The following is a 21,630-nucleotide window of genomic DNA, read 5'->3' as shown; positions in this document are numbered from 1 at the left end:
TTAAAATGGTAGAGAAGCCACAGCATCTGTCCTCCCAATTCTGGTCAGAGTCTGTAACAGAATATCACTGATGACATTAAAAACAAATTACCCAGCCTTGCCAGAAACAGTGAGAAGAACCAAGGGAGTAACATGCTCAATTTCAACAACAAGGATGAAGTGTTAGCTGGGTTCAGATTCATCTCATAGTGTTTCATGACTTGAACATTCTGTGCTTTAACAATAACCATTCAAACCTGTAACTGATATATTTGTTGAAAATAAATTCTTATGATTTATCAGTGGGCTCCTGAAACTAGAATTATAGGATCCTAGCAGTGCAGCAAGATGCCATTCAGCCCATCAAATTTGCACTATTCTTTTGAAGAGCGTCCCACCCAGATCCAGCTCCCTACCCTATCCTGTAACCCTACCTTGACCATGGCTAACGCACCAAGCCGACACATCGCTGGACATTACAGACAATTTAGCATGGCCATTCCACCTAACTTGCACATATTTGGGCTGGGGGATGAAACTGGAGCAACCACACAAACACAAGGTGAACATGCAGACTCCACACAGTCACCCAAAACTGGAATCAAATCCAGGTCCCAATTGCTGTGAGACAGCAGTGCTAACCACTGAGCTACCCGTGAAATTCATGAGGAGGGATTTGAATTTGGGATTGGAGTGATGGCTGGCAGGTTTTCCTAATAAAAGAAGTGACTTCTCATTGTTTTGTATTAAGAAAATAGTAACATCCAGATGCTAGGGAGCAGAACTGATAAGCGCTAATGGATGAACAGCCCTGCATGGGCTGCAATGCTGAAGCTTTGGCGAAGCAGGTGGGGGCTGGTGAAGTGTTTAGTGTCTCAGCAGTGTGTTCAGAATGGGAATCAGACACTGCAGAGATTTCGATAGAAGATGCAGTGAGCATGGCAGTGACTGATCGATCTGAAACCTCAATACTGTTAAACCCCTCATATACTGTGCTAAGCGCAGTGTTAATTAAAACACAGGGACTGCAGCCTGGGTCCTTGGCATCATGCCATCTCATTCACATTTTAAACAGCAATTGAATGAATGGAACTGGGTATTGTTGGGTCCACAGAGGGCTGCCTATCTAATAAAGTCATCCCCTCCCTCCCCCTTATGGGAGTTTTAGGCTCATTAACATTCAGATGGGATTTTTTAAAAATATTAACCTAGAAATTAAATTAAAAGGTAAGAGAAATCATCCTGTAGATAGCTTCAATTATACAGCTCTTCAAATAAATCTCTCATAAACCTTTCACAAGGATCTTAAACGATTCCTAAACAGCGGCCCTCCTCCCGAAGGTTAATGGGTGTTTCTTCACAATCTACTGCAGCCTATAAATCTGTGACAATTTTCATTTTGTACACTGATGAACTGGGTTCAGATCCCGTTACAAAACACACATAGCTGCTGCCCTCTCCATCATGATATTTTAATTACAACCTGTCCAAAATAAAGTTGAGTTTTTATTTGCTACAATGTCAATTAATGTCTCTCAGCTGGAGGTAACATGTTGCTGTGGAATCCCTTATATAGGAATTGGATGAAATATATTAAAACTTAATTTGCTCTGTACACTTGGTAGGTACCAAGGGGACTACACCCTGGGATGTACTAATCCGGTTCACAGCGGTCAGGCAACAGTTTTATGTCATCTGGTTCTCCATAGGCAGTACCATTTTTAAATGGCCATTCTGATTAAAACGACATTGATGTTTTAATCATTCCTTTGCCATTAAATCCAATTTACAATAATGTGTTCTTGCATAGTTACAGCTGATTTCTCTAGCCTAGAATCATTGGGGAGCAAAATAGACCAGTCAGCATCATGGGCTAGCTCTGCCATTCAGATAAATTACAGTTGATCCTTTTTAACCCCCCCAAAAAAACACAATCTAGAGCAGACTGGGCTTGAGAACAAGTTAGTATCATACAGTGGTGTGCAAGCTCTCCAAATAAGTGGCCAAAATACACATCAAACTTTCACTGTGGAGGGTGGGGAAATGTAGTTTGCAAAATAAAAGTACAAAAACTTTGAACTTCCCTTTTATTTGCAGTGCAAATCAGTAAGATGGTTGCTAAGGTCACATGAGTAAATAAAGTGCTTGGATACACTTCTTCAATCTTTTATGATCAATTTCCCCATTCAAAAAATTTAGACTTTTAAAACTGATCATGCGTTGAAATTACAAAGCCTCCCACATGAATTTAGATTAGATTAAATTAAATTAAATTAAATTACTTACAGTGTGGAAACAGGCCCTTCGGCCCAACAAGTCCACACCGACCCGCCGAAGCGCAACCCACCCATACCCCTACATTTACCCCTTACCTAGCACTACGGACAATTTAGCATGGCCAATTCACCTGACCTGCACATCTTTGGACTGTGGGAGGAAACCGGAGCACCCGGAGGAAACCCATGCAGACACGGGGAGAACGTGCAAACTCCACACAGTCAGTCGCCTGAGTCGGGAATTGAACCCGGGTCTCTAGCGCTGTGAGGCAGCAGTACTAACCACTGTGCCACCGTGCCGCCCAACAATTTCCTGCAGTGTTTGCTCAAAGCTTTTCTTCAAATTGCGAGCAGATTTTTGGGTGAAGCAAGAAATATGCTTTTTTAATGCATGTTGCAATTGAGTCTTTCCTTAAGTTGGTCATCACTGAGATTGTCTTTATTGTCTGTTGCTTGCATTTTATGGCACAAATGCAAGTGGCATTAAAAATCCCAAAGCTTTCTCAATTGCAGGTAATTAAACATGTGCCGAGAGTGCATAAATGAGTTGAAGCTTTATTTTTCATTCAATAGTTTTAATGCTTTTCTTGACTCCTTACTGTTCATACTGATTTACACCGACTTTATAGTTGGTGTATTCTCACAAGATTCACTGGAAATTCGAGAATAACTTGACCTTGGCAAAGTAGGTACATTTTCAAGTCTAGCTTCCAGATGCATCTACAGGGCATATAGCAGATGAGGTTCTGTACCAGAGTAAAGTAAAAATCTCAAACTACTTACACACACCAAAATCCTGTTGTTCAGTGAGAATCTAGCTAAAGATCAATGAATAAAACTGAATCAATAATTTCCAATCAATTCATTTATTGCTCCATGCATGTCATATTCAACATGACACTGTTAAACTTAGGAATGTCAGAAATTTTGAGGGAAATTTCCCCTTGGGATTTCAATCATGAAATTTCACCTGAAATCACACTTGCTTACACACTCTTTAAAATAATGTCACATTTATGCAAATCAATGTATGACACAGCAGGGATGCAGGCCATTTGACCCATCATGGATGTGCATACATTTCATGCCAATCTTTTTAGCATGTGCTGGTTTGTAAAATTGGGCTTAAATCAGTGTAAAGAATTGGGACCTGAGGGAAGCACAGAACTCAGACCATATTTCTTTAGGAATAAAAATTCGAGTTTGAAGCCATTTAATCATTAGTCACAGACATTAGGCACAGCTTGTTTAAGAACTTGCAATCGAGGAAGCTTTCCAACTTTTAATGTCACACAAACTGAATGCCACAAAATGCATTCAGAAAAACAAAATACCACAGCAGATCTCAGTGAGGATAAATTTAAAAATTGCAGAAAAGTATCAGAAGTAAGCCTTTGTTTCCTGCTGTACCAAAAATTCTAAGAATTTTAAATCCTTTCTAAAACAGTATAATTACAGGAAATTAAATTAAGGCTGCATCCACTGTAATGAGGCAAGCAGCTGAGTATTTTCACCCAGAGACATATGCAATCAGGACGTGCACAAATACCTGGCATAAATCAGTGAGGAAATTTAGAAATATAGTCATTTAGCAACAGAGTGTCCTCACTATTTTGCATTACTTATCCACTTTTTGCCCTATTTCCACATGCCTCTTGGTTGTGATATTCAGGAAGGTTTACTCATTTGATCCTAAACCTTTTCATTATGTATTCTGTTTCAACCACAAATTTCAGTTCTTGTTTAATTTACAGCTAATGTTTTAGAGAATACTTTTTATAGCATGGGAATGTGAGGATCTCTTTAGTACTGACGGTAACGAAGGAACTCAACTTGCTGCATGAGCTTGCAAGAGACAGTCTCTGTCTGAATGAGATCCCTTTGGGATGTCACACTGCAGTGCAGCCTGAGGCTACTTGTTTCCATGAAAACCATTACAGTACTAATATTGGATGCAATGGAAGACAGTAGTTTGTCAAATGGACCAGAAACATAAAATGTTTTTCATTATGCACTTGCACGATATTTATTTAAATATGCTGTTTTAGTCATTTTTGTGTAGGCTACATGATATAATCAGCCCGTAAGCCATGGTCTCAGCTGAAGTTTGTTGCACCTGCTATTTCCAGTCACTCCATTTCAATTATTAAGCAACAATGAGCACTGTTTGCAAATGATTCTTAAACTAATCACATTTTACAAAACAAATTTGTAAGAACAGTGTCTTAATCATACAGATTCAATGGTCACAAATCACTTAATACCTCAGAATTCATGCACCCAAGAAAATATGTAGAATTTGCCTGCCTGTGGCAGTAAAATGTAAGGAAACAGTGATAAAAGAGCGCAACATCTACTGTGGAAATAAATGCTCAATCAGCAACAGCTACTCTCACTGTAGCTGGATTCTGAAAGCTATCTGTTACATTTTTTGTCCAATAAGACGGTTTTGCTCATACAGTTTGGTGCTCTGGTCATGGATAATGAATAACAATGAGGCAATCAAACAAACCATGAAGAATGAAGGAAAAAAAGATTTAATAACCAGTTAATTAAAAGCTTTGTGAAAAATAATTGCAATTCTGCTATAAAAGATGGATCATCAATTTCTGGTAGACATTTTCAAAGTCTTCCCCAGTCAAATAGGATGGCGAAGGTTTCTGGAAATCTGCGAAAAAGGGCATAAAGAGGCACAGAGCACAACAATGATCAACCTTTTAATACTACTTTCAAAAAGGCATCAGGCAGAGTTTGCTGATCCTACACCTGAGCATATTGCATCAGGCACAGAAAATTGAAGTTAACCAAATGGGGAGTATTTATTTCGAAGAGAAAGGTTTCTCTGGATTTTTCATCCTTTTAAATTTAAGGACAGGGCTGTCTTCCTTACCGGCAAATGACTTTCCTTTATTTGCTTCAGCCATGCATTCCAGGAATTACAGAAACAGGGAAATCTAACAAAACCTGAACTTGGCGGATCAACTAGGCACATTAATCAGCATCACTCCAGATTCAAATACAGACCTCAACATTTTTCACAGCTGAAAATGTGTTGCTGGAAAAGCGCAGCAGGTCAGGCAGCATCCAAGGAGCAGGAGAATCGACATTTCGGGTATGAGCCCTTCTTCAGAAATTAGGAAAGTGTGCAAAGCAGGCTAAGATAAAAGGTAGGGAGGAGGGACTTGGGGGAGGGGCGTTGGAAATGCAATAGGTGGAAGGAGGTTAAGGTGAGGGTGATAGGCCAGAGTGGGGGTGGGAGCGGAGAGGTCAGGAAGAAGATTGCATCCCATTGTCTGTAAGATCCTTGAGAGGGGTTGTTAACCTGGGCTAATCAGGGAGCCCTGGCTCACAGATATAAACAGGAGTGTCAGAGAGTCTCCTCATTCTAGGGGTGGTCAGAGCCCATGTACTGTGCACACGTGAATAAAGGGTGACTTAATAATGGGATACCGGCCTCCGTGCAGTTATTTCAGCTGTCTGCAGTATTGGTTTCCTTATTTGGAAAAAAGATACCATTTCATTCAGAACAGTTCATTGAGGATGAGGGAGTTATTGAATGGGGAAAGGTTGCAGAGGTTAGACCTGCACCAGTGGAGTTTAGAAAAATGAGAGCTCATGCTATTGAAACACATGAGATCCAGAGAGGGCTCGAGAGGGCGGGCACTGGGAAGATATACCTTTTGTAAAGCTCAGGGACACTCTTTAAGAATATGAATACCCTTTATTAATCAATGGAATTCTCTTCACCAAAAAGCCGCGGGGGTGTGTCATTGAATTTGTTCAAGGCTGAGCTCGCGACAATTGGGTGTTAGGAGGGAGCCAGACAGGAAAGTGAAGTTGAGCCGACACCCTGATTATCCTTGATCTTAAAGAACAGCTTAGCAGTCTCAGAGGGCCGAATGGTCTCATTCTGTTCTTAATCCTTTGCCCTTGGATATTGTGCTATTTCACTAACAGGTCAACAAAAGCACGCTTCCCAGAATGGAATTGGGTCCATGTTGTAATAATATGTTCAATTAGTGCTTTTAGTTCATATGTTCAGCTTTGACTGCACCGTTGAAATGACCATGGAAGTACAATGTGGCATCAGTGTCAATCAAGAGTACTTTCCTCTCCCCCCTGGCTTGGTAGGGAGCCAAAGTCAAAAGGACCAACGTTACAACATTCAAGCTTTTTTCGCAAATGGCTTAAATTAATAAGTGACTTTTTCTTATGCTGCCAAATTTGAAATCATTGAAATATCTCATTCTTTGGGAGAACTCACTGTGCCTGTTTTGCGAGTGTTAAACATGTAGCAATCTCTGCCCACAAGTTCCTATACCAGATGTATACTCCTGGCATGGAAGTCGCTATATTATGCTCCCACTGTTTGTAAGAATAAAAACATACGAAACAGGAGCTGGAGAACATAGGAACGTAAAAGCTCGGAGCAGATGTAAGCCATTCAGCCCCTTGAGCCTGCTGTGACATTTAATATGATCAGGGTTGATCTCATCTCGGTCTCAACTCCACTTTCCTGCCCACTCTCTATAACCCTTTAACCTACTGCGAATCCTCTTGCAACGATGCCTTTCCAATGCCCCTCCCCCAAGTCCCTCCTCCCTACCTTTTATCTTAGCCTGCTGGACACACTTTCCTCATTCCTGAAGAAGGGCTCATGCCCGAAACGTCGATTCTCCTGCTCCTTGGATGCTGCCTGACCTGCTGCGCTTTTCCAGCAACACATTTTCAGCTCTGATCTCCAGCATCTGCAGTCCTCACTTCCTCAACATTTTTCAGGCAATTCATCTATTCCTGCTAGAAACATTGACATTGTCGATGTCCAACTCAGAACTTAAACTGTTTGTCTTAAATCAGTGCTACTCAACTTCCCCCCCCCCCCCCAACTACTGTGGCTCATTCTGCAGAGATTCCAAAGGGACAGGAGAATAGAGCTCCCAGAGGAGGGTAGGGCAGGGGATGTTGTATTTTAGGGGCATGGTAAGAGTTGGAGAGTCATACGCGACTATCAGTTTGTCTTTTTTTTAAAAAGAAACACAAGCGCTGATCACAGCTCAAAGGTCACCTTCAGCTGTCAGTTCACAGCTCAAAACTAAAAATGGTAAAACATAAAGAAAAACAGTGAGGGTTCCGACAGTGAGGAGTAAAGCTGTGAGGAAGGACAGCGAGAGACAAAAAAAATGCAGATGCTGGAATCCAAAAGGAGACAAACAGAAGGCTGGAAGAGCACAGCAAGCCAGGAAACATCAGGAGGTGGAGAAGTCAATGTTTCTGGTCTAACCCTTCTCGGAACATCAGACTTCTCCACCTCCTGAGATGCTGCCTGACTTCCAGCCTTCTGTTTGTCTACCAGGGAGGACAGTGAGAGCAAATGGAAGTAGAGTTGTGAGAGCTGGGGAGGGGGGGGGGGGGGGGGGTTGTTGCTGCAGTTGGTTGCTTGCTTTTTTTTCCATCTACCATTATGTTCTATTGGAAGAAATAACACAGCCTTGGAGGAGGCTCATTAGACCACACTCACAAGACCAAGGCAAGAAAATAATTCACATACACACACACCAAGGGGCTAATCCCATGGCTGTTCCACCTGTGTGATCAGTAAGGACTGGGAGCTCACAGCCTCAGTTGCTTGCCTTGTGACCTCATGGTGGATCACAGCTTATGATTTGGGAACACTCCATCTTAAATTTGAAGAAAATATAGTGCAGTATAAAGTCTGTGCAAAACCTTATCCAAAAATACCATGAGATCCAGTACTCTTTAACAGCAGGATTGCTGACAGCCCCAACATAGAATGTAGACTATTATGGATAACTTCAAGGCAAACCGAAAACCAGTGAGATAACAATCACAACAACTGAGATCCAGCTGCTCAGGCCTACTTAATATCCCTTCGTGTGTGTAGCTTGAAATTTAATCTATCATCAGATTTATTCCCCACTCTAACCACAGCAGCAGGACTATTGGATCATTATCTCACTACTGCAAGATACAGAGTCTAAGTGTTCTGGAGGAAAAGCACTGTAGTTATACTCAATTTAGTGGTTGAGTAAACCCTTTATGCTGGTAACAATCAACTGTGATCTTGTACTTGAGGCTCATTCATTCAGTATCAACCTTGAAGGAAGGTACAGAGATATTATCTACTCTATTTGGTAAAGTTTTGAAGTAATTTGTGGTATTATACGATTCAATGTATTGCCAAGCTACCGAGTAATGCTATTTATATGCGTAAGTGGATTTGCTGTATAATGAGACTCGTTCATTGTGGTCTCTGATCTGTGCCCCTTTTGGAACAGGCTGATATTAAACAGTGACTTCACTGAAATTCTTTCATTAGTAAATTTAAAACGGCAATTTCTGATTACAAAAGAAGTGTTGACTTAAGCTTCAACTTGTAGCTTGTTCTAAATCCTTGTCCTTTAACTTAACAGTTTGAGAAATTATGCAGTTCGATTTTAATTTTCAAATGTAGCAAATGTTCTTAAAATTATGTAATGAGCTAAATTTGTTCAAAATGATTCACCCTTCTCTTGGTAACTGGTAGATATCATTTGGTTTTTATATTTGTTCCTGCTGGATTATAAGTGCTCTAATTTAATTAGATTCATGCCAAACCAATTTGACATAAGAGCAACTGTATCATTTTAATAATCAGAACTGCTAAACCTGTCTCTAATTAAGAACTACTGTTCTGCTCTAATAATGATCAAAGACCTGCCTCTTCAAGGGGGCATTGAGCATTTCTTTTAGATGTATTGATGTATGAAGTTTTGAATGGTTTAGCACCAATGTACATATCCAAAGGAATTTCAATAAGTTCAATCAATTTCTGCAGGTGAAGTAGATATTGTTTCTGTAATAATTGTACACCTTCCGAATGCAGACAAAAGTTAGGCATGTGTGCTTTCAACTCACCAGTTGTAAACGATTTGATTTTAAAATCAATACTCACGTAAATTTCTGCCCCATAAAACCCATCCTGGTAAACAACTCTGCAAAAAACAGGAAGCATCATGAATTATCTTTCACATATTTGATCGTAAAACATCTGCTATTAAACCTGGGTATGATCAGAGGACAGTACTCCACTAATGAGCAAACCCATCAGTTGCAGCGTCTAGGCTACATTCAAACCAAGACAACAATACATACATTTCTTTGTCAAATTGAGCACTCCTTAATACATACAGTCCCAGAAGGCATGTAAGAGTTTGACATGATCAAGTAGCTGAGATTTTTATATTAGGTTTTCAACCTGTTGTGGACGTGATAACCAACCACACAAAGATCTCAGTTTGGCAGCTTTTGACTAGAGAATACCATTCTCCAGGCTGTGCAGGAATTTGTGCTCTTATGATTACAGTGAACAATGGGAAGATTTCTGAGATTTTCATACAAAAGCCACAGCTTAAATCCTTAATGCCTGAAGGTACTTTTTAATCATGGCTTTTCCTCCTCAGCTCCCCAGTTCCATCCAAGAAAAACCTCGATAAATCACCACTATGTACCACTAATTCACAATTGTATGCTGTTCAATAGAGAAATTTATAGTGGCATGAAGCTTCGCCTGTTACAGCAAAATAAAACCCTGCCAACTTGAATTGTAGGATTGATGGCATTCACACTGTCCCAACCTCCTGGCTGGATAAGGATCCCTGCTGGTAAATTTGTACTTCTATAGACTAAGGACTTGCTTTTTGTAGCATGGTGTTGCAGACTAATGTAGAAGAGATGAGATGTATGCCAAGAACAAGGTCAAAATGTAGCTTTCTGTGCATGACAGGAATTATATACAAAGTGCTAATTTACTAATAACAACAAATTGTTGACTGAAAGTTGATCTCCTTGGAAATTGTGCAAGGAATATATTACTTGGGATCAGACTCAGTTGTTACTTATTTTTTTTTTTACAGATTTTCTTAGATTATATATGAAGCATCAATAATAAATATCAGCTGATCTTAAGATGTTTGATGGAGTTGAAGCACATTTGCAGTTCTTTTTACCCCCTAGTGACAGCAGAATTTTGGAAATTGTTTGCCTTGTTTTCATTTCAGAAGCTGATATGCCATAAAGATGATCAAACCTAATGTGAATTTGTCCATATGTGGATGTATAATTTTTTTTAGATAATTACATGATGTAACTTCTCAGGAAAGAAAAACACTCAGGAATAGTCATCACAAATAATAATTCTGTGCTGGAAAAGTAAGTTAATCACTAAAGACATTTTTCAGCAATTGGTCAATAGAACCCAACCTGCCACTTATAACGTGAAACTTTACACCAATTGCTACAGGAATATAGGAGTAGGCCATTCAGTCCCTCCAGTCTGTTTCACTTTCAATTAGAACTGATCTGTCTCTTGCAGTATTTACTTATCTTCACTCCTTTGGCGTTCCAGATTTCCACTAATCTTTGTTTAAAATAACAAGTTTTTTTTGGTTTAACCCCTAAATTGATGAGCTCTCACTTGAGAATCACGATCCCTTGTTCTCAATTCCTCCAGCAACTAAAGTAGTTCCTCCATGTATAGCCAAACAATGCTAATTATTATTTTCTGAAGCTCAATTAGGTCATGCTTTAATATAAGAAAGCAAAGTAACTATATGCCAATTGTATACCTAATTCACCACTTGGAGAATTTGACTCCAGTGAATCTGTGGTATGCCATCTTCAAGGCCAGTGTATCATCCCAAAGGGATGACATCCAGAACTGGACACAGGAGGAGCCACTAAATTGAGTGTCATACTTAAACTTGGCAGGCGCCTTTCTATTCCTTCATCCATAGGTCCAGGTGACAACACAGTTGCTTCCTGTTTTCAAAGGCTCGAGGTTCAACTTCCATCCCAGAGTTTATGATGCTTCTGGTGTAGTAATGTGCGGGTGCTGCACTGATAGAGGTGCTGTCATTTGAGAGAATCTTGTAGCACAGTGGTAGTGTCCCTACCTCTAGCCCAGTACATTCTGTTTCAAGTGCCACCTACACCAGATGTTTTTAACCAACCTCTTCAGACGTGCTATGACACATCTCTGGAACAGTTGGGACTTGAACCCAGGACTCCTGGATCAGAGGTTGGGGAACACTAACACTGTGCAACAAGAGCTCGCACCACCTGCCCCTGACATGTGTCATAGCGTGCATGAAAAGGTTAATTAAAAGTATCTAGAAGAGTCAGAGGAGGGAAGAAGAGGAACATCAGTTGACAGGTTGATAGAAAGGAATGATTTCATCTGGTGATAGCATCCAAAGTGTTAGAGGATAGTCTTAAAAATAATTAGGCTACATGGGGTTCGGAGCATTTCTTCACACAAAGGGTGAAAGAGGACTATGTATGGTGATTAGGTCAATGAAATTATTCAATGTCGAATTAGATAGATTTTTGACAGACAAGGGAGTCAAATGTTATTGGGTAAAGACAGGAAAGTGGAGTTGAGACCACAACAGATCAGCCATGATCTTAAAGAATCTTCTTAAACCAGCTCCAAGAACTGAACGGCCTATCCTTCCTCCTAACTCCTTTGTTCCTATAAAGAATAGTGGAAATTGGGAACTGGCTTTCCCAAGAAGCTGTTGATCTATGTCACCTAAAATTTGTCAGAACTCAAATTGATAACGCTTATTAAAGAAGAGTTTTAATGCTTATAGAAGTAAGGGAGATTGATGGAGCTAAAATACAGATCAGTCATAATCTAATTGAAGTGCAGAAGCCTGCTTGAGAAGCTGACGGCCTATTCCTGTTCCTGGTTTCTATGCTTCTGCGAACAAGTACAAAACAAAGCTGAGGCCAAGTCAGGATTCCTGGGGACACCATTTATATCCATCAGTGCATGTTCCCTTCATCTAAATCCTGTCAAATTACCAAACCATTTCATAATATTGTAGACTTTCAGTTTTACTAATTATTTATTGTGTGGAAAGCTACCAAATTATTGATGTAATTTCAAATAATCAAAGACTCAAAATCTCTCTGATCCGCTATGCAGGACTTAACCAAAGCATTGAACTGGATTAGCCAGACATGATCTATCTTTCACAAATCTAAGTTGGTTCTCTTTGATCAGCTTATACGTGTTCAGTTCTTCAGTCACTCTGTAGCTAATGACAGATACCAGTAACTTTCCTTTTGTTGATGCTAAACTGGCACTACTTGGCTGCCCTTTCCTTAAATCATGAAGTTTAATGAACAATTTTCCAAATGAGGAGCGCAATCTCTGAACTGAGACAGACTGGAAAATTGTGACTAATGTCACCACCAATAATCTAGATGGAAATTGAAAACTCATACATCTGATCAATTTGTGTATATGTAAATTAAATTAATTAAATTTCATTCCTTGACATTTTTAAATTCCCCGTACCATTGCTATATTGCCTGTTTATTCCACCAAAAATGATACTGTCCATTTCATTCTCACTTACTCCTGTCTTTGCCAATTTCCATTTAATATATTTGCAAAACTTTTATTTAGCATTGATATTTCTTGCAAGATTTTCAGATTCTGTTTTTATAGTTTCTATTCTTATTTGTATCTCTTTGTTGTTTTTCAATAGCTTTCCTAGTCCTCCGGACTTCCATGTATTTCACCTCATACCTGCACAATCCCTCTCAGTTTAACCCGTTAAATTACTCAGTCTGTGCAACAACTATAAGCCCTCAGAGTGAAAGCAAATTTCTTGCTCCTCAATAGCAAGGTTTGATAGAGCTGATGCTCTAACGGTAATATTCAAGCTGCTAGATTACCATTTTACTGATTCTAGTCACACTGAAATGACTGGGTGAGGATAACTGGGAATAGTTTAATTTAAAGCTGGAAGGTTAGGTCATATCTATTATAAGTATTTCATTTATTACAAGTTGAATCTCTCCATTAACTGAGTTATAAAGCAATTAAGTTAATTCGGAAATACAAATTTGTAATCATGCATCCAGATATCTGATAGAACCTTTGAGAAAAAGACACGAGCGCTTATATTCCTTTATTTTTGTAATGGTGACAATAAACGCAGAAATTAAGCAAAGTGAGAGAACGGGTTCATAACTTGCACTCGCATTTCTGGTAAAATAAACAAACAGAGGACAAAAAAAAAAGCTAATATCTATAATCCCTGCTCGAGACAAACAGCAAAATGCTGCAGGGTAAGGTTGAAAATGGACCATTTCTATTTTAGTACAATTCAAGTCAGATACAGGAGCGGGGGCGGGGGGCGGGGGGGGAGCTGTTACTTAGTGGAAGCAAATAATTAACCACATTTGTGGTGAAAAATAGGAACTTCAAATATAAATCGAGGACAAATAATTTTCCTATTAAAACTTTAATTAAAAAGCGATCCAATTATACATCTCCGCTGCATAAAACAAATAATCTTTCAAAAGCAAATTTGCCCTCTACATCTCACATTAACCAAGTTGTAGTGGCTCACTTCGACTTTGTTACAGCATCATTTGAAGTATTTTCTCCCATCAGTCTTTTTGTTTAATTAGGAGCAACATTTATTGCTTGTACATTTTTTTAAATTAGGAAGTCTACCCTCAAAGATTGCAGAGTTCTCAAAGGCCACAGCAACAGGGAAAGTGAGTGATTATAGCCACTAAATTATGGGGAATTTAACAGTAAGGCCTAGGTTAGTGACCAGAGTTGAGATTTCTTTGTTTTAAGTGTGGCAAAATTGTAAGCCTTTTTTTGATACATAGCCTTACAATTTTACCACATATAGAGTACTGTGGAAACCTTTCCTCACAGATATGTCAAATTTTCCATTATATTTTGGCACTTCAAAGTAAAATAGCTTATACAGACAAGAACAGAACATCTTCAGAGTTGATATTCTTGAGTTGATTCAAATTACAGAATTTGTCTGTAATCTATTGCAAATTACTCACTGGTGAAACAGCACAAAGGAAAATAACACCATCCTCAAATCACGAAAGCTCAAACACAGATATATAACACATCACTTGTCCTGATTGGCAACACTATGTTCTAATACTACACCAAACAGCCAGGATTGAAGTGAAAATGAGACTCTAATCTTAATGCCAACAGAACAGACTCGAAACATCTATCACTGCAAGTCTATTATTTAATATACGTTGAAGAAAATTAAATTCTTAGAAAGTATTTTGCACAGGGCACATGATAATGGGCCATAAAATGAAATCTGCCAAATCTAGAACACTGCCAGTTTTGTACTGATACTCACGCTCCATACGTAGGGATCGGTGGTGGTGGGGGTGCAGCGCGGAAGGTGTTGTAAACAGCGCGACCTCGCCCCCGTAAATGAGCTCCTCTGTAGGCCACAGCTGCTCCAGCTCCAGGGTATGGAAAACCAGTCACTAGAGACAGAGAGGAAAATCAGGTTTACTAGATTGCCTTGCATTCATTACAGCTCAATTAGAAGCTAAATTGATTAAGTGTTTCATATGAGCACTCATTTGATTGATCTCATTATGCAGCATATTGCTCACAAAGATGTAAAACATTCCTTACAAAATGTTTCTTAGAAGTTGCAACTCTCTGGTGCTGCTCAAGTGTCAACGATAAAGCCCTTTACAGGCAAGTAGAAAACTAGTAGCCACCAACAGTCAGGCAAAGACAAAGGAAAGGAGGCTGAATGAATAAATAATGGAAAGATGAACCCTCAGTGTGTTGAGGAGGAGGGAGGGACACACAGCCGAGCTGCAGTAAAGGATGGCGAGGGGCTACAAAAGCAGCCAGGAATGGTCAGTCAGGAAAAAGAAAGGACTAGCTTGGTGTAAGAGTTGGAAAAGATTGCTGAGGTAGTGAAAGATTTGAAGCTGTGAAGACAACGTTCCTCAGATCAATTCACCAGGGCACGATGAGCCAGCAGAGCTGGTGAAGACATGGACAATGAACATATCAGCTGTAGAGTGATGGTGTTAACACGTCCCACAGTGTTTTGGATGAGTTCTATGCTGCACACTATGAAGGTCTCCGGGTGAGTACTGGAGAAATTTACCTGTAGATAAAGACTGGAATCAGAATTTTGGAAGCAGAAAAAGCATACTAAGGAAATAGAAATGGTCACAGTGATAGAGGAAACATGGGGGTGAAGTACTCAGGAATAAGCAACATAAGTTCCAGACCTCTGCACTTAACTTAAGGTGGAAGTCATGTCCATGGAGTTGAGGCTGGGGAACCATAATTCACGTGGTAAAAATTATATAAAACAGATGAATACAAACTACACAATGATGGGGGAAAAAAATCTGAATTTCTGCGCAACATTCAAATACTAAGAATTCTGCTGTTCATCCATCTAATGTGCCTCAAGCGGTATATTGCTCAATTGCTTCAGGTGCCAGTAAATGCAGGATGGCTAAGGTGATTAATTCCTGCTGATGTTAGTGCTGTTCAACTAATGTTTGCCACCTCCACCAATACTGAAACAGTAAATGTACCAATTGCTGCAAATGTCTTCTTGAAGGTACTTTATTGCCAAGGTTGGCAACTTCATACTTATATTAACTGAAATGGAGCAGCTTAACCTAATTTTTTGACCTTTTTCAAAAATCTTAGTAACAAAGCCTTTAACAGGAAGATTTAAAAATAAATAAGTTTGGATCCATTTAGGCAAAATATAGGAAGGAGCAGAGAAAGAATACAATTTGGACAAGTTCAATGCAGCTTTCTGGTTCCTAGTTTTAACACCCATCTACAATTGCAGCAGAGAGTAGATGGAGAACTAACATGGCCACCTACAGGACTTGCAAACTCAACTTTTAGGAACACAACTGGAATTTCTGTTGTGAATTGGAAAATTTTCAAATATAAATGAGTTATGCACTTCAGTGTTTCTAAGTAAAGTGAAGTCTGACCAAAGCTTGTGTCATATGGACACGCTAACATTGACTAATCATTCAGATTTTTGTTTATGACACCATTGTGGTAAGAAATGCTCTTTGCCCATCTTCAGACCCATAATCAGTGAATAAGAAATAAAAGCACAACAAGAACTGCAGCCTGTCTTTCATAGGTTAAATTGCCAGGAGTGAAGAACTAGAAAAGGCCTGGGTGCTGTAATGTAAGCTGCAGAAACAACAGTCATTACGCACCAATAATAACTGACTAGTGTAATGAAGGAAACAAAATCCCAACTCAGTATGTTAATGAAAGCATTCAACTCAGCCTCAGTCGCTGAAAGCACTTCAGTTTATCTTTACAGAACATAACAAAAAATATGAGACATCTGACAGGAGTATGTGTGCTTTCACTGATAAGTTATAATTCACTCAAGGAAAAAAATACAAATGGTTCAACAGTGTGGGCTGCATTCGCGGACGTGTTTAATTCTGAACTCAGCAGTGATTAATGAATAGAAGATGAGGCTGATCTTCTTTCATATGCATGGAAGACCTCAACACACTGGAGGTCACCAATGCAACATCCTGCTACTTGTTCTGTCATTTAAAATAAAACTTGTTCTACAATTATCATAGTTATTTCCAATGCAATGATAGTTCATTATTTCACTTCAGTGGAAATAAAAATTGCCAGATGAAAAACAGGAGAAAACTCTGTGGTGTAACGTGTCATACACTGGCCTCTTACGTCTCAGACCTCGATTCAAATTCATTTCAGGCTGAGGCAATTAAAGTCTGTGTTTGTTACCCATAAAGGTGCAAAGTTTGGCTGATAACAATCAAGATTTTACTAGCTATGGGACCAATGCTTTATTAACAATCTCAGTGAAGAGACCATGGTATAGCTTCGTGTGGGTTCTTCTTACTAGGGAAAGGAAAGGAAGGCTGGGCTAATTTGTTACAGTAGAGCATTGGGAAGTTTTATTCTGTATCTTACCATGTTTCAGCTAACTCAGGAATATTTGATACAGGTGCTTGGAATAGAATCTTATTGTGACATTGGGAGTATGGGGTTCCGTGGTGCCTCTTTTTGGAAAGTTCTATTGGACCATATGCCAATCAGGCAGTGGTGACACCACTATTGGGTCTTCTCCTGGAATCAACCACCTGTGGTCGCGGAGTGTCTTGTCTTCTGAGAGCTTCTGGCCAATCAGAGGTTGCCAGCTTTTGTGCTCAGCAGCACCCCTGGTGCCCGAAGGATTTTGGAATCCCAGGTTTGGGGGTCACACATGTCTCAGGTAAATAATATGGGGGATTCACTGGGAAGGGATTCACTGGGAGGGGCTCACAGGGAGAGGGGTATGGGTGGGGGATGTGGTCCAGAGTTAAGTTACTCCCATACCTCACCATGGTTTTCCAGATCTAAGCTCTATCCAAAGTATTCAATGAATTCTGTACAATGAGAATGGTCTCCAACATAAAATAACACTGAATATAATATGAGGCCTTTTTTCAAACGCTTAGTTAAACACCATCTGGGACAATCTGTAACAATACTTTTCCTCACAATGACCATACCTAGAAAATTCCAAAGTATGATTTCAGAATAGAAAATAGCTTGGAACCATAGAGAGGACATTTCTGTGGAGTTTTGAATCTTGGAGAGTTTTAAGTCTATTCTTTCAGACTGCTTTTCCAATTTTGCTTGAAATAGTGACTTTAGAAAATTATCGCCTACACACTACAGTGATAATCATCAAGATTCGTAATAGCGCCCCAGAAAAATAAATCGACAGACTTCAGAACTTGCTTGAGATCATATGGCAATGTTTCGGCACCACAAATGCTGTAAATGGTATAAATAGTCTGGGGTGGATCCCTATGGAAGTCTTTGAGCATCTTGGAGCTGTGGATTTGCTACTGCCGTGTTTAGAACTCCAGTTTCCATTTTGATATTTTAGATTGTTGGAATTAATGGGTGGAATTATTTGTTGTCACTGGGTGTCCCATCTGCTTAGGTAGTAAGCGGTGAGCTCCCTGACCCTGGCTGACACTTCAGAGCAAAGTCCAATGTATCTTATTTCCAGTAGGGCAGTTTCGAGGGCATCAACTGGCTTTCCTCTGAAATCTGATCTCCAGGGATGAAAGCTTGGCTTTGTGAGAAGTGCCAGCCAATAGAGACAAACATTTCATATAATGGCCACTGCCATGAAGGACGCCACAGTTGTTACTGAAAGATAAACCAGGAATGACAAGATGAACCAGGAAGGTATTGCTTAATGAGGGTAAGTGTTTCTGGTGTTAGAGATCACAGGGAAGAAGGTGGTAAGGATACAAAGGCAGGAGGGGATGGATCTTAGTAGGACACCCCCCCTTCAACATATGTCCATACCGGTGATTGTGTATAATTTATTGTAGATTAAGGGAGCCCATCCCCCATCTGCCATTCATGAACTGACAGACAGTCCACACTAGTTTACCAGTGAGGTAGGCCGCCTCTTATTTCTCCCAGCTGCAGCTGAGATAATTGCATCCAAGGTAGGAATCGACCTTTTGGGAGTCCTTATCCAGTCATTAATTGGCCATTTAAGGGCCTCAATTGCAGGGCAATATGTTGAACCACAAATCATCCTGGCAGAGTTGGGAAGGTGGCAGGGTTCTGGAATGCCACCACCATGCTGAGTTAAGTTGCCTTCCAGTCTGTGTCCCACTACCTGCAGGACCAGAAGATTTAATCTGATAACATTCCAATATTAGGGAAGACTCGGCAGAACATCAACTTGTTTACGACACTGAATGTTTAGTGTTGAAGTGAATTTAAAGTATGCCCTTCGTTTTTCTCCAGAAGAAATTCTAAGAGAACATTCTAGTGAAGGGAATCTTACAATGTGCAGGTGTTTTCCAGAATCACACTGGAACCAGCTCTGCTTACTAAATTAGGAGCCTGATTCTGTAGTTTTGCTGCCACTTTGGTCATGCACATTAATGTGGAAGTGGTAATCATGATTATATTCATTATTACATCATGAGAGAAAACTAGCAAGAAACATAAAAATAGACAATAATAACTTCTTTAACTTTACAGTGATCAGAGATGTAGCAAAGTGAGCACTGGTGCATTAGAGGTTTAGACTGTGGAATTAATAATGGTCATAAAAAGGAAACGGCAGATATTGTTGAATAAGTATACATGCACACCCATCCACATATAACATAAATAAAACTATAGAAGGCACAAAATCATCCAAAGAATAGGAGAAAAACAATTTGCTGAAAGCAGAGAGGAACTAAAAATAATCATGATCTCCAGTGAAAAAGTACTCAGAAAACAAGGTTGATTCCTGTGGTGGAAGTTCCCAGGCTCCTTCAATAGCATCTCCATACCTCTGACCACTACAACTGAGAAGGACAATGGCAGCAGATGCTTGGAAACACCACTCCAGCAGTTCCCCAGCTGGTCACACATCATCCTGATTCAGAACACTGTTACTTCGCTGTTGATGGGCCAAAATCCTGGAACTTCACTCCTAGCAGCACCATGGGTGTTCTTTCATCTCAACAGACAGCTCACCTCCACATTCTCCAGGGCCGTTAGGAACAAGCAGTATGTAAACTTCAACAAACTTCCTGAGTCCAGATCCCATGAATAAATAAAATAGAAGAAGTGGTTATTTGATATAGAAACATTCAGCAAGGCCTTTTACTACTTGCAATTTGGAAGAATGAGAAGTGAATCTGGTGTAACTGTAATGTTCTAAGGGGGTTTGACAGGACAGAAAGCTTCTTCTCATGGGGGAATCGAGAACTAGGTAACACTGATTAGAAATAAGATGGAGATAAGGAGGATTCTTTTTCCTAGAATAGTCTTTGAAATTCCCTTCCACAGAAAGCAGTGGGCACTGATGCTTTGAGATATTTGAGGTTGAATTGGACAGATTTTTGATTAACATGGAAGTCAAAGGTCATGGGGTCAGACAGGAAATTGAGACCATGACCTGATCAGCCATAATCTTATTGAATGGGTAGAGCAGGCTTAATGGACCACCTCTTAATTCTCCTCCTCCTAATTCTTATGGTCTTACAATCTAAGATTTCACCTATCAGTTTCCATTGACATTAAAATGTTTAAACTGTTCCATTCGCAGAGTATGATTGTCTGATGTTCAGCAGTAGTCTCAGGTTACTGTGCAGCAGTGCTGAAAATAATACCTTTTAGAATATTCATTGAGTCATTTATGCAGCTTGGCATGTCATTTTTAAATAAAATACATACATATCAAACTAAACACTAGCAGATAACTGATCATAACAAGTGCTGCCAGTAATATTCCCAGATAGAAAATTATGGTACTTCCATTCAAAGAAGGTGCCTTCAATTGGATAGGATGCAGATCTTTCAGTCGGCATTGTTGTTCTCTAGTGTGCAAGGTAGAAGCCATGCACATTGTTATGGACTAGGCCAGACCACTTAAAACATTCTTAATCAGGCAGCCCAGACCATAACTTTGCAATTTGTTTTGGTAAGTGTACAGTGAAAATGACCCAGATTAAGTTAGCCAGGTCGACTACCAGGTTCGAAAACAGACAAAAATTTATTCACAAAATTACACAATGAAACACAAAGAACAGAATAAAGAACCCCTACAGAACTCAGTCTATCCAAACTAGAATTAATTATGCTGTTCCGAATTCACACAACAGTCCCAATAAGCAAACCCCCTTAAAACACGATTAAAAAATAGAACAGATGTTTACAAGTTGAAGTTAGAAGGGCAGAAAGAGAGAGAGAGGAGAGCTGACCACTGCCCTTTCATTATCCAGGTCACTTCTAAACCATGACCAATTTGGCCTGAAATCTCATCTGTTTACATATAAACAAAAAGGCCTCTCAATACCCTTTAATCTCTGTACCAAACCTGTCTAATTGGCACTAAGAGCAGTTTATTACCCCTCTGAAAATAAACCAAGGACATTGTATCCTTGAGAAAAGGAACAGCTTTTAGAAAAAAGAAACCAGCTTTGTGACAACACATCAAAGCTTTTCATGTGAAATCTCATGACCTTCATGAAGGAAGAAGCTTGCACTCGAACTGCAAGAACATGATAATACACATGCAAGAAGCATGGATAAGCGGTATTCCAAATTATCTACATTGTTGGAAGTACTAAAATACTGTGTAGATGGAACTTAGGAAAAATACTGCTTTGCATTAATGGTTCCTGATTCTGCTGATAAACATTTTGTTAACAACAAAGGGATACCATGACTCACGCCCTTTAGTCAGCGACCACCCTCATGAAAAGTATGTGGGGTAATGTGCATCCAAATTGATGTGGGATTCCCAATGTTTCATGGTGGTATGCTACAAGAAACATGTATAAAGTGAGTAACACACTTAATTTTGACTTGTCCCTGATATTAACACTCCTTTTCTGATTTAAGTGGATAAATAAATGCAAAGTTTTGATTAACAACCTCCCTACATTAATTTGCCACATGTGCTTTTGATAGATAGTGGCTTGAGAAACACAGAGGATGGCTTTTTGA

At 39.6% G+C, this 21,630-nt stretch overlaps 1 protein-coding gene across 15 annotated transcripts in view; it reads right to left on the bottom strand.

Annotated features, from left to right (window-relative positions):
* Positions 1–21,630, bottom strand: part of rbfox3a (RNA binding fox-1 homolog 3a) — a 1,786,123-nt gene that overhangs the window by 319,674 nt on the left and 1,444,819 nt on the right. For all 15 annotated transcript variants that reach the window (XR_006315228.1, XM_043714674.1, XM_043714673.1 and 12 more), the window contains 2 exons: positions 14,462–14,594; positions 9,208–9,247 (listed from right to left, as the gene is read on the bottom strand). Coding sequence is in view for 14 of the 15 variants with exons in the window: in XM_043714674.1 (XP_043570609.1) it covers positions 9,208–9,247; positions 14,462–14,594 (173 nt within the window). In the remaining variant the exon portion in view is untranslated. The remainder of the gene's footprint in view (positions 1–9,207; positions 9,248–14,461; positions 14,595–21,630) is intronic.

Source organism: Chiloscyllium plagiosum, chromosome 24 (assembly GCF_004010195.1).
Source record: "Chiloscyllium plagiosum isolate BGI_BamShark_2017 chromosome 24, ASM401019v2, whole genome shotgun sequence".
Lineage (NCBI taxonomy): Eukaryota > Metazoa > Chordata > Chondrichthyes > Orectolobiformes > Hemiscylliidae > Chiloscyllium > Chiloscyllium plagiosum.
Note: the sequence above shows the minus strand (reverse complement) of the source record. Positions and strands in the feature narration are given on the sequence as shown.